At 37.6% G+C, this 14,434-nt stretch overlaps 1 protein-coding gene across 7 annotated transcripts in view; it reads left to right on the top strand.

The window, feature by feature from the left end:
- The first annotated feature begins 7,149 nt into the window (after positions 1 to 7,149).
- cadm2b (cell adhesion molecule 2b) overlaps positions 7,150 to 14,434 on the top strand; it is a 251,426-nt gene continuing 244,141 nt past the window's right edge. For 2 of the 7 annotated variants that reach the window (XM_065281609.2, XM_065281607.2), the window contains exon 1: positions 7,150 to 7,497. In XM_065281609.2, coding sequence (XP_065137681.1) covers positions 7,437 to 7,497 — 61 coding nt within the window. In that variant the 5' untranslated portion in view covers positions 7,150 to 7,436. Of the gene's footprint in view, positions 7,498 to 10,483; positions 10,527 to 14,434 lie in introns of those variants that run through there. The other 5 variants (XM_065281605.2, XM_065281608.2, XM_065281604.2 and 2 more) reach the window with 4 other exon arrangements.

Below are 14,434 nucleotides of genomic sequence, written 5' to 3'. Positions count from 1 at the left end.
ATTACTATGAGTAAAATATCTTTGAAGTATATTCCCATTGATATAAAAATTGTCTTAGCACACCAAGGTGATTAGAAACATGATGTTGTCCAGTCATGACTTTCTGTTTCTCAGGGGAAATATATTTTAAGTAACACAAAGCCAAAATCCCCTTATTCATTCATCACAATGGTTAAACCCAAAGACTATACTGTAGTTCTGATGTGCAGCAAAAGATTGTTAAGCTACACAAAGTAGAAAGTGGCTTTAAGGACGTAGTTAAATCATAAAAACATCTATTTCCACAATCAGGGAAATAATGAACAATCGACTGGAGATGTTGCGAATCTGCCTATGTGTGTCTATATCATCTTAATGCTCAACAAGGAGAACAATTTGAGTGGACAAAGACTCTCCAAGGATCACAAATGGAGAACTTCAGAAATCAGGTGAATTTTGGAGTTGAGAAATCTTTAAAAAAAAAAAGTAAAATAGCAGCATCATCAATACAAGTTGTTTGGGTCACAGTTTAAGAAATCCTCTGCTCTCATGCAAAAACAAACTCCAGAATATTTATTTGCCAAACTGCAACTGTAAACAGGACTGAGATCTGCATCCATATGAAACCAAACAGAGTTTCTGGCAGCAGGAACACAAGATGGCTTTAGTGTATACACAGATTAAAGTGCTCTATGTCTACAGTTGCATATACGTCAGAATCTTTATTGTTGTGAATCTACTTTTATTCCAGAGGTCCTGGACATCTTATTCAGATACAGGGCTTCATGGATAATATCAAATTTCAACAGAAATTAATTTCTTGCTCTGCTAGAAATCTTATTAGTGGTTAAATCTTCCATTAACAAATTAGTTCAGAACAAATATCAAAATCTTTATTTTTATTTAGGCTCAAAAGAAAACATCTGTATCACATCTGTATGTATTTTTTAAGACTAAAGTTTATAAAGATCATGGTGCAATATGCCAAAATAAAGCTGCTTCAAAATAAGACTGATCTCACGAAAAGTCGTATTATAGTCACAAATTTTTTTATTAATTTATTTGTGTCCATGGCACGAAATTCTGCTTTTTTTGTGCCTTGAGCACAAAAGTCTTTTTTGTGTCAGTCAGCACAAATTTCAATAGAGTTTTTTCGTGTCTGTGGCACGACTTTCTTTTTCGTGTCTTTTTATTTATTGTTTTCTCATAGTTTTTTCCTTACCATAGTCGCTTGGGGTTAGAATCACTTTCTGTTACATTTTTAGACATCCAAACACTAACCCCAACTCCAGATGAGAATAGTTTTAAAAGCGGAAGAAAAACATGTATACATAAAAGTACATCTTAACCCAAACCCCAAATCTAACCCCAATCCCAAGCGACAAAGATTTAAAAATAGGGGAAAAAATGAGAAAACAATACATAAAATGACACGAAAAAAAGTTGTGCCACGGACACGAAAAACTATTTATAGAAATTCATGAAAAAGACATTTGTGCTCAAGGCATGAAAAAAGCTGAATTTCGTGCCACGGACACCAAATAAATTTTTTTGTGACTATAACACGACTTTTCGTAAGATCATGTTGTTCAAAATACTTAAAGACATTTTAGCGCATTAATTAAAGGCTTTAATTGTTTTGATTATTGTTACATTTTAAGTTCAGCAACTAAAATTGTAGTGTTTAAACTGTTTGAAACCATGGAGAAAAACCACATTTGGGTATTTGGGCATTACAATCTAGCAAATACTGACACACTGTACAGCCTGTGTGACAACTAGCCCCAGTCTCCCCATATCATGTCATATCAGTCAAAGTAATCCACACTGAAAGTCATTTAGGCGAGATTTGCAACGTCAAAACCGCAAGTCCCATCAGCTCCAGATGAAATTAATTAATCTCAAAGGTAATATGAGTGCAAGGCTCATTTAAACTTCTGCTCTGTGTTCCTTTATTTAGCAGCTAGAAACCTGTCAAAACATTCAGTGTGATATATCTGCGACTAATCATCATTACTAATCACAACCATCACATCTGTCCACAGTTACTATCAACCATCTATCTTTTCTGTTTCAATTAATTAATCATTTGATGTTTGATTCTTATTTAATGATCTTTATAAAATATTTGGCAGAAGAAGCCTCACGTTTACTGCTAAATTGAATAATATTTAGATATCAGTTTAGATGGTGCGTTATTCAATCATCCTTTATACTACTGGACACAGTATTTGGGTATTAATAATAACCCATAACTGGGGCAAGAAGCCCTCTGCACTGTAAAAAATTATATCAAATCAACATATATATTTATGTTATACTTTCAACTTGTTTTTATAAGTTATGTCAACTTATCACAAGTTAAAACTTTAGCTGCAGGGTAAAATGAAACCAGCTGTTATCTGATTTTGTATAAAATTCAAAATATGCTGAAATAATATGTTTTTTATTAATGTAAAAAATTATACAATTTCTATTTAATATACGTCCACACAAAGTCCATTTAAAGGGATAGTTCATCCAAAAATGCAAATTCTCTCATAATTTTCTCACTCTCATGTTGTTACAAACCTGTATACATTTCTTTGTTCTGATGAACACGAAGGAAGATATTTTGAGAAACCGTTCATGAACCCCATTCACTTTCATAGTATTATTTTTTCCTATTATGGAAGTGAATGGGCCTCATGATTGGTTTTGTTACAAACATTCTATAAAGTTAAGAAGAACAAAATCAATCACAAATTTAGTGACATTTTTAGTTAGTTTAGTTTTATACAAGTTTATGAATTTGTGGGCATTGTGATAAAATGAGGGCTATATGTCAACCGAGTGAATAGAAAAAGGTTTTAGGGAGCTGCTCAAGATGTCCTTAAACATTTTGCAGTTTTCAAGATTGGTTTGCTGTACACTCCCAGCAAAGAGTGGAAAAACAAAGACCATTAAAAGGATAAAAAGTTTTTTTTATAGGAACTAGGTGTTAACCTCACTACAAGGGGTTAAATTAATTCCACCGTAAGATTGGGATCGAGCAAACATGTTTTGCAGTGACAGAAGGTTCCAATGCAACAGTAAAAGCTCTTTTAACGCTCTCGCCCGGCTCGGCTGCCGAACACATATACTCCGTATAAGAAAAATATGTTTTTTCAAAAAACCAATTTGCAGTCGCTTGACTCTCGGGGTTACTATGACATGTGCACTGTGGGCATATTTGCTAGAGCGTTTCATGGATTCAATTAGTTCATCTGTGAGCCACAAGGAGTGTTTTTCTCTAGGCAACCATTTTGATTGAATATTTATAGATTTGCGATGTAATGAGATCTGTAGAATGCTGACGTACATGTCTGCTGCACGCAACATGAAACTTGGGATGAAATACAGCTGTGGCCACCGTTCAATAAAATGATGCTAATCTCATCTCTATTCCAAAACTTTCAGAGAGATCTTCTAACTGGTACACTGTCCAAACCATAAAACATCAGATTCATGTGGTAACATTTGCTCGAACTGATTTTGCCAAGTGGTTGATGTCCTCAGGGCAACATATTGTGTTGACCCAAGGACAACATTTTTCTAAATACAACCTAAACCCACCCCAAACCCTAACCTTAACCAAACCCTAAAATCAGAGGGACATGATAAGTGAAAAACAATTGTTTAGAAACAGCTAATCCTGGTTGTAAGCTTAAGCTTAAAACAAACTTTTTCTGAAATCTGATTGGTTGATTGAAATGTTGTCCCAGGGTCAACATACAGTAATGGTGCCCTGAGGACATCATCCACTTGGCAAAATGAAATAAAATGTAAAATAAAAACTGAGCTGTGTTTGAATTTGCCAGGAGTGAAGAAGAGAAAGAAAAAACATGGAGTAAATTTGGAGTGGAATCGCTTTTAAATTTGCATATTGTTTTCCAGTCCTTGACTTGATTTTGAAATTTTTTCCTTGTTAGACAAAATGTGCTAGAGCCACATGCTACAATCTGAAACACAACAGGCTGATACATTGGGTAAAGTCCCAATGCTGGTATATTAACCCTTTGTAGATCACACCAAGAAAGAAAAAGCATTTTTGCTAGTTCCATGGGGCCATGACATCAAATAACATTTGTTGTTTTTCTTATTAACCCCTAAAAGTGCAGAGTGTAATTTTTAAAATGTCAAAACTATATTATCAAGGGTGTATAAAGACCTTTTAATAATGAACCATTGTTTTATTACCTTAGAATGAGACGTTTTTATCTACACACACAGAGGGTCCCCTTACGTGGAAGTCGCCACTTTATACGGCCATGTTTCTACGGAAGCCCTTAACGGACAAACTTTTTTACTAAATTGTCTCAGTCAATGACATGTTTTTCATATGTTAACGGAAAGAATCGGTAAAGGCAGCTGATCTGTCTTTAATAATTCTGATAAATCTAAAGACTCTTTGAGATATGAAGGATGTAATACTACTCTGTACTGTAGGTACTCCAGATTAACAGCAGATACACAGAAACAGTGTGTGTTATGGACGCTTAAAGCTGACCATTAAGGGTCAATATCCATCTACTGTAAAAAAAAAATAATGCACAATGCACAGACCGTATATCGAGAAGATGCACATCTAAACAACATTTTATAGGACTTAGTAGTGAAAAGTTTTCATTGACTATTTTAACCATGTAGACAGACGTGTACGTTCTTCATAGATAGGAAGGACTTTGCATGCCTGAGTCTATTTTATTCAAATGCCGAGGTGAATTTGTACTGATCTTTAAAGTGAATAAAGTGCGGTTCAATCACTGCTGATGTAGTCATTTACGTGTCTCTGTGTCTTTGTCTCATAGAAATGAGAACCTTTGACGGCTTCTAGTTATGGTCTATTAACTACAATACTTTCTAAAACCCTTGAGTAAAATTCATTTTCTATGGCCCAATGAAATGATGAAGGTTATAACCATTTGCTATCAGCCTTATGTCTTGTGCAATATATCCTGTGCGCTTTTTATATTGCTTGAGTTTTAGTTGCTTGAATCTTTAGCCAGCTGGCCCTTCAGTTTATTCTGGAAGCTATTTGTAAAACCGGTTTCACCGTATTCAACAGGGCTTTTACTGTAACCAAAACTAGAGCTTTGGACAGGAAAGTCGAATTTTTGTGTAAAATTGGAAGATATTTGGTGAGCAGCATGTGAAATCACGTGTAAAATCTTTTTGATGGGTTTGGACTACAGGCATGCTTTTCATCCTGTGTTTTCAGTCATGGATGGTGACCAACTCAATTCGGTCCACCAGTCTTAGGATTTGTGGAAGACTGCAATTCTGCCACATGGTTGAGTGTCTATAGCACACTTGGTTATTGATGCCCACATTCCTTATGTAAAATCATGACTTCCTGACCACATAGTCTTTGATCCAACAATATCTTTGTTAAAATAAGATCACCCTGTCAATTTAGCAATATTTTTCTGATCAATGGAAATAAACAAATGGTTTTTAATACTTGCATTCAGTTGGAAAATTACCAGTCCTAACAATGTTTTTTCTCCTGTATTTGCAGAACTGTTTGTGCTAAAAATTTAACGCAACCTCATAAATGCACGAATGCTGCCAAAGAAGCTGACATTTGCAGTATCAGGAATAAGGTTAAAATTGTGCCCTGTGCGACTGGCAAGGTCTTGTTGCTAATGGAATGCCTGCAGACTCAATTAAAGATGCTAACAACCTGGATAAACAGCATTTCTTTTTCCCAAGTTAGAATGCAAAACAAACAACAGCGAGAGCAACAACTTAAAACCTTCCAACCACACACATGAATATGCAAGCATGCTTCACAATGGTTTGTGTTAATCTGTTATTTAATGCCATTTAATCATCAGTGTTTTCTATTCACATCCAAAAAAGTTAAATTCTCTCCTTTAGTCATGTCAAAATTACTTTCTTGCTCATAGTAGTGACAATTAAGGGAAAATTCATTCACATTTTACATTACATTAGCTACAATGTAATTACAGTGACAGTACTAAGTAATGCCTTATACAATGCAAACCAAATCTGTATTGGTATTACTATAGTAACATAGTAATTGAGTAACTTTTACTAACATGCACATGAAAAATGATACTGTTATCTTATATACCCCTAAAGTACCCATATTAAAATACTGTAGTGCACTTAAGTATTTAATATCACTCTAAAAAAACAAACGGTGCTATATAGCACCAAAACAATTGCTTTGGATCGTAACGATAGAAGAACCATTTTAGTGCCATATAGCACCGGTGAAGAACCGGTGAAGAACCAGTGAAGCACCAGTGAAGCACCAGTGAAGCACCAGTGAAGCACCAGTGTAGAACCATATAGGGGCCATATAGCACCACATATGGTTCTACATAGCACTATATGGTTCTACACAGGTGCTTCACTGGTGCTTCACTGGTTCTTCACCGGTGCTATATGGCACTAAAAATGGTTCTTCTATCGTTACGATCCAAAGCAACTGTTTTGGTGCTATATAGCACCGTTTGTTATTTACTAATATTAATATTTGGGAGAATTCTATCAATGTACTATAGTACATTGATAGAATTCTCCCAAATATTAATATTAGTAAATATTAAAGTATGCTATAGCATTTACTACACTAAAAAATGGCCCAAAGCTATCACTGGGGCCGTACCCTTTAAAAAGTTCCTATTATGTACCATTTAGGTACAGATGTGTTGGTACAAGTATGTAAATGTACCATCTTCCTTTGTAACACTATATTTTGCACTCTTTGGCTCCAGAGATGTATTTTCTAAAATGGTACTGCCCCAGTGGTAGCTAGGGACCATTTTTTGACAATTTTTCCAATAATGTACAGTTCATCTAAATACAGTTATGTTAATATTATAGTATGCATTACATAATATACTACATACTACAGGTTGCTATAGTAATGCATATAATGTACAAAAATGTTTATGCATAAAGGTACATTAGTATCCAACTGGTACAAATTTGTACCAGGAGGGTACCGTCCTAGTGAAAGCTTTTGTAACAAGTCCTCACTTTCAGCAGTGACAAGTTTTATTACTGCCCTGAAAAAAAAAACTGAATCACAATTAATGTAAATTAAAACTCAGTCAGCTGCGCATTAATAGACGGAGTTTCAACATCTTTATATTGGTAAGGCGTCTCCGTGTGTCAATCTGAAGTGGGCGGGACCCGCGTCTGCTGCGGCGCTCTGGAGAGCCAGAGACTCAGTCAGGCGCTGAAGTGGCACTTTATCAGTAGTGTCAGTGCGGGCAGCATCTCTCCTCAACCCGGCTACATTAACCGCAGCACACAGCAGATCCCCCGGATCGGGACGGGAGGTTGAGTTTTGCTCCATCCTGCGGAGTCCATCCATGCGATCCGAGCCCGCGTGAAAGCGCACGATCCACCTGGATACGCCAGCATCAGCACCACTGTTAGGAGAACGCGGACGCGAGAATATGATGCTCCATCAGCGCTTGCTTTTCATTCTCTGCAGCTTCTGTGGGATTGTCATTAAAGGTAAGAGATGCCCCGAGAGGTGTCCACGGTGGGATGCCCCCAGGGCGTGGTGGGAGTGGGCAGAGGGGACGTGTGGCAGTGTGATAGCGCACGTTATCGTGCGACTTTAATTTCAATCTGTCCCGTGTTTGTAACAGGTATATTGTGGCTTTAGGATGACAACGCAGATTTGAGTTCAGTGCGCATGATGTTGGCGCGCACGTGTGTGATAGGGTGCGCGAGAAGTTGTTTGTATAGTTGCAATAATTCATGCTTAAGCATTCCCTTTATAAAACGCAAGAACTTTGGAAACACAATGATCTTGCTTGCGTGCGCCCGCTCCAAATTCCACCTCTGTCATCATGATTAAGAATACCGTAGGCTACGTTATAACGATTATATACCAATAACAGTTACGCATAGTTTTGACTAGTACAGTAGGCTGCTCAGTGCGTAATTTGATGTCTGTTGTGTTTAGTGAGCATGCAAAACAAGTGTAACTTGCGTGATTATGGATGATTCATTTTGTATGCGTGCACTACAGCTTTATGACCGTTTTAATATGAAAACATTGGGTTGGACATGTGGATGTTTGAGCGCTCATATCGTATTTGACTCAGGCATTTGCAATGTTCTGCATCTTGGGGTCGTCGTAGCATAAGATTCTCTTTTCTGGTGTGCAAGTGCAGTGGAGATCTCCATCATCGTGTGCGTGCACTTAAGGTACATGCATTGTAAAAATATAAGTGCTAAAATTGTAAAAAAAAAAAAAAAAATACTGAATGCATAAAATCAAGAAGAGAGTGAGGCACACTGACTTAAATGCTGGTGGTCAGACTGCAATGGGCGAGCGCGCGCGCTTCTGTCCCACTTAAGTGTGTCAGAATCCCGCAGGCGGAAGCGCGCCACCGCGCCCCACGGGTCAGACCACCGCAACATTTTTGGCTCTCCTAAATTTGACTCGTTTGAGATTAAAAATAGGCTAAACGCGTTTAGCTGTGGTCAGTATCACCCCTGTTATAATGTACAGTACTTGCTGGACTTTTATCGACTTAGATTGCTCTCTTTCTATAGATCTAAACCAGGTTGGTGCACAACCAGTCAATATTATGTTATGTTTCAACATATTAATATTGAATTTAGTATTTATATGTCCCAATATTGTGTAATGTATAAATAATCATAAATTGATTCATAGTACAAGACAAGTGAATAACATTCAGCAGGTTTTGCTTTATAAAATGGTAAACAGAACTCTAATAAGTATTTTTTGCATTGCATCTTGCATTTGCATTTATGCATGTGGCGCTTTTATCCAAGACGACTTAGCCTGTGACTCGAACCCAAGACCTTTGCGCCGTTATTGCACAATGTTACAAAGTGTTTCTGTAGCCCAACTGCAAAGCGTTGCCAACACCAAGGTCATGGGTTTGACTCCTAGGGAATGTATGAATGGATGAAATGTAAATCCTGAATGGAGTGCAAGTGTCTGCCGAATGTGTAACTGTTTGTGTCCTAGCAGTTTTACCATGCTTGAGTTTCGCAGATTGTTATATAAGATAGTTAAATGCTATTTGTTATTTATATTTACAATCAAATGGTGATTACATAGATGTGTTAACTGTTGGCATTTGGACAACACTGTTGCATGTAATGTTCAATCCCCTGCATTCTCCTTGCTCATGTGGCACTCCAAAAGGTCACTCTAAAATTCATTTTAGCATTCATATCCCAAAATATGACCCCTTCTGTCAGGAACCTCATAAACGAGTCGGCAGTTTTTTCTGCACCAGCTTGATCTTTATCCCCTTTTAATCCGAGAACCAATGACAGTGTGCTGCGGCTCAGCGTGAACGCCCACAGTGAAGAACAGCTGGTGCTTTTAGTGAAACATTTGTGGATGGAGTTACTTGCACGGTTGATGTAGTCATTCGATGGAAAGATGTCCCAGCCTTGATAAGAAGTGACAGATAAATTGCGGCTGAGCTGTTGACTCACATCCATGCGGGGAGGATCTCTATGACATCACTCTGATATAAAAACCCATGATTGGCAGAACCTATAATTGTGCGGTTGGCATATAACAGTGCTGCGGGGGGAAATTTATCAGCATTATGTAAAATTGTAAACCTGATGGTAGGGGAGAAAAGAAAACTGTATCACATCGATAACCAGAATTAAATATATAAATATATTTATTACCAACTGACATAGCTTACTTTTAACACTTATCACTTATAGCTTTCCTATTGCTCAACTAGTAGAAAATTGTGCTAGCAACACCAAGATTGTGGGTTTGACTCCCGAAATGTGCTATTGTATGTTGCTTTGGATAAAAGTGTGTGCCAAACGTAGCTATTATTACGCCAGCTGTATACAGTAATGCAGTTGATATCTGCAGTACCGTTCAATTCGACAGAAATCTTTTAAGCCACATATCAAAACACTGTTGCATTGTCCTAATAGCTATATAAAACTCAAGGTCTCCTATTACATCTGTAACCACACATTTAGGTCAGGACTTCACAGCGCCTCCACAGTTACATTCCCATCAGAGCAGGTTCTTTCCCACCTTAGTTAGCGATTCACAAAAAAACAGACATTTGTACAGGATATAGCTGGATCTCCGTGAATGTGCCATACAAATTGGGCCTGGGGGACTAAAAGCCCCCGAAACATCTTGCGGCCCACTCGCCCCAGGGTCTGCCTAAATGTGTGGATAGATCCTCTGTCAGCTGAGCGTTTAAGGTAGCGTGACGGGCGGCGAAGTGCAGCATTAGCGTATCACAGCGTTTGGCCGTGCGAGGCGTGACGGGCAGAATGCTTTATTCTCTCTCTCTCTTAAGGATGCTCTCTGCACGGCATGCAGGGTTAGCTTATCCCAGCAGAATGGGCTGTAAGCTGCTGAGTGCGGGCCATGGAGCAACGCTGTGTACAGCCGCATATCAGTAATCCAGTAAAGGAATGAAGGCTGCGTGCGGAGAGGAGCCAAGACTCTGCTTTGTGCCGCCTGACAGATGTACATCTGCACAGATGAGTCAGAGAGGAGAGTATGTATGATGTGACAGCTAGTGTTTTAACAGTTTTGTATGTGTTTCGTACCTATTTTTACCAGTTTAAATGTGTAGCAAACTTTTGTAGAGCTTGTTGAAAGGAAGACTCCCTGCTTTATGTAGACTTGTCTATATTAGAGAAATATGAACTTGTGATGTAAACGTCATCATTATGGTTAAGCTTTCTATTAAACACACATTCTAATAAAAAATGCGTAGATTGAATGGATAGAGAATCAGGCTTGTAACCTGAGAATTGCTGGTTCGAGTCTCATGGATAGCAGAAGGTGCCCTCTGTCCCCCAATTCTCCTTGGGCGCTGCAGTGATAGCTGCCCATTGCTTCAGGTGTGTGTGTGTGTTCATGACTTGCAGTTTGTGTGTTTACTACTCACTGTATGGGTTAAATACGGAGGTCACATTTCAAGTATGGCTTACTGTACATTGGTCATTACGTCACTTTCATTTTTCACTATTCATATATAAAAATAATCTAAAGTGACTTTGTGACATGGTGGTCAGAGGTCCTAAAGACATGACCAGACCTTCCCAGTCCAGACCAGTAGCAGATCCCCTAAAGGGGATCGCACACCGGCCGCGCCGATCTAAAAAAATCGAACACATTGTTTTCTATGAGTATACGCACACCGGCGCCGAAAAATAAAGTGTTTTGATTTTTATGTTTTTAATTAAAGGTATAGTGGAAGATTTTCCCCATTTTTTTTAAAAGAACCATCCCTCCACTTTAAAAAAAAAAACAATGCACATGCGCAACACTCTACCTGCTTCAGACATAGATATGTACACTAGATGTCACCTTGCTACGGCAGTTCATTGGACCGAATGCGTCAAATAGAGCCGCCATCTTGAAACAGGGGAACCCCGCATCAGCGTCATTGTAGGCAATGGTGTAACGAAAATCAAGTCACCATAAATCGTCATGAATGCGATTTTCTTGGTTTTCTTTTGGTTCGTTTCAACAGTCAGACATGTATTTAGCATTTTTTTAAGTTTTGTTATTATAAAAATCTACTTTTGCTAACTGTAATGCATAGTGCTAGTAGACCTAACATTCATACGCAGCACAAAGTCCAGGATCGTCTATGAATTTGAAGTACAGGCGGAGATAGTAGCATTACCTAGATACTTCCTATGACTAGACCCCTGTTTCAAGATGGTGGCGGTTTTGACGCATGCAAGGTGACATCTAGTGTATATTTATGTGCTCCCAAGAGGTAACGCCTATTAAATGCGTGCACGAGAGAAAGCAGCCTAGTTCTTCTCTTCGCTTTGTTTACAAGTTGTTGTCAGCATGTTTACCGTGTCTGCGCGGTTCGTGACTTGTGCCAGGGCTAGCATCGCTAATCATAGCTTATATCAACTTTTACTAGCAGTGATTTTAAATGGATTTCTCCAAATAGCATGACAAACTTTACCTGTCGAGTAGAAACTTCGCGTGGGAAGCCCAACTTGTGCTTTTAGCACGTGAAATAGTCTCCAAAAACACTCTGGTCTTGTTTCTTTCTTCAGAGTCATACAATTCGTAGACACTTTTTCTCTTGCGACCCTCAGACATTTTGAAAAAACACGGTGAGAACGCGAGCTTCAATGAATGGCTGGAACCGTAGACCACCACACATATACACCTGAAAGTGCGCATACGCAGAAAGCAAACCTAGGGACGAGCACGTATGACAGCCTTACGTCAACATATCACTACTTTAGAAACTATTTTCTATGTGTAATTGGAATAAATAAACAGGACCAATTTATCGTGTTTATTCATTCTACCCTGCATACTTATAAGTTCATTTATAATAATAATTCAAAAGAAAACACGTGTAATTCTCTTTTAGCTGTGCAGTTTTTGCTTCCAGCCTCAAACCTGACACGTGGGGTCAATGCTGCCGTTTCATTAACTGCAAATTGAACCTGTTACTCCCCGCAAGAAAGAAATAATGTTTTTTAGTAAAATGATTAAACTGGCATTCGCCGTAGCCCAGAGCACTGTCTGGTGGGCAGTTGTAAAGCCTTCAGGTCGGGTGAATTTCTTCATTACCTGGTGTAATTGCACGAGCCCCGGTACAAATGTGTCGGATGCAGATTTCGTGAGGTTTCTGCTTATTGGCTCAATGTTGCTGATTAATCTAAGACCGTGTGGTAATTCGGTTTGTCTTGTCCTAACTGCGACCATTACAGCTCCACATGGCAGATGTCGTAATGACATGTTTGTTCCTGCTGGCTGTAATGAGGTTGCTCTGAGCAGATTTAGACACAAGTGCTATTAAAGTAGTGTGTCGCTGAAAGACTTCTGTAATGAAAGAACAGATAGTCCACGCTTGAGAAGACTATAATAACTCTAGTGATAAATGCTGCTGTGACACGCACAATTAATAAGATCACGTACCTTTGGGCAAACAGACATACGGAGATAAAGATTGCATTTAAAATGGTGACGTTTAATATAGCTTCCATTCTCCAAATGGAGATAAAGAGATAAAGTGATGAAGTGAAGTCTACTCCTACAAAGCTTCTAAACTTTTCTCTTTTAGACTTTACTGTTTGTTTTCGGCTAACTGCTGTACATGGCTTGCTTCACAATGTCATAGAAGAACAATTTTTGGCAAAATGGTTCCATAAGTAAGGGATCATGTAAAATATAAGCAGAAGGTTGTTAGCGCAGAAATAAGCCCAGACAGTGTGATCAGGACCTGACGCGAAATAGAGGGTCTTGAATTGTACTGAAGGGGCTTTTTTGCGACACAACCATCAGGGATCTTCAACTACTCTTCTTCGAGGGCCAGATTTTAAAATTGTAAATATGATGCGGGCCAAACTTATGTTTTTTTTGTTACTTTTTGTTATATGTCATATATAAAAAAAAAACATGCAATTTTCAAAAAGATGCACACTTCTTGTATCCAGTATTTTGCCTTTTAACTCATTCCCTGACAGCCATTTTTTTGTGATTTTCACAAAAGTTTCACAAAATTCCTTCCAGAAAAATCTTCTTCTAAAAATGTATGAATATACAAATATATCAAATGAAAGAAGAGACCCTCTGCTTTCAAACAAAAAACAAACAAAACCGGAAAAGATATTTTTTGGCAAAAAGCTGAAATAATTGCATTTTTGTGAAGAAATTTTGTTAGAGATCAGATTTTTGATTTTCAGATGATTATCAAAACATACACAGAGTTTAAAATGAGAAAATAATGTTTTGGCTTCAGTTTTTCATAAATTGGGTAAGTGCGCCATCCATAATCGCAGTATTGCAGATTAACATAAAAAGTAATCAGGAACACTTTTTTATGCAAATGTTTTCTCTTAATTGGCAGGGAAAGAGTTAATTACTAAATAAATATTTTATTTTTAAATATTTTAAATATGTTACATTGCAAAAGCCAACTGATAATAGTTTAACTATGAAAATTGCACAAAAAAGTGCAAGTGTAAATAATCAACACACGTATAGCTATTTAACTTCTTTTGTTTATAAGTGTTTAACTTTCATAAATTGTTACATTTCAAGTATTCACAACATAACACAACAGTCTTTTCCTAATAACTAAAATTGCACTTCATGTTTTCTTTTTTATTATTTTAAAGATTTATAGGCTAAACCGCCTTTCCATTGTACATTACATTCAGACACGGCTGTTATGAGTTCGCCCCCTTGTGGCTGTTGTAATGAAATTTCAGTTTAATCGTAAATCCACGTCAACATGGAAGAGAAGCTCATTCCAGTGCAAGAGACTTTAATCTACGAATATATTTATAGTTAATAATTTACTTAGTAAATTAATTGTTTTTATAAGATTCATGTGTTACTAATAAAGTGAAAAAAATTTATTAATAATTTTCATTTTGCACACAGTGTTTTGATTGGAGCACACTGAAATACATC

This window comes from Paramisgurnus dabryanus, chromosome 8 (genome assembly GCF_030506205.2).
Source record: "Paramisgurnus dabryanus chromosome 8, PD_genome_1.1, whole genome shotgun sequence".
Classification (NCBI taxonomy): Eukaryota; Metazoa; Chordata; class Actinopteri; order Cypriniformes; family Cobitidae; genus Paramisgurnus; species Paramisgurnus dabryanus.
Note: the sequence above shows the minus strand (reverse complement) of the source record. Positions and strands in the feature narration are given on the sequence as shown.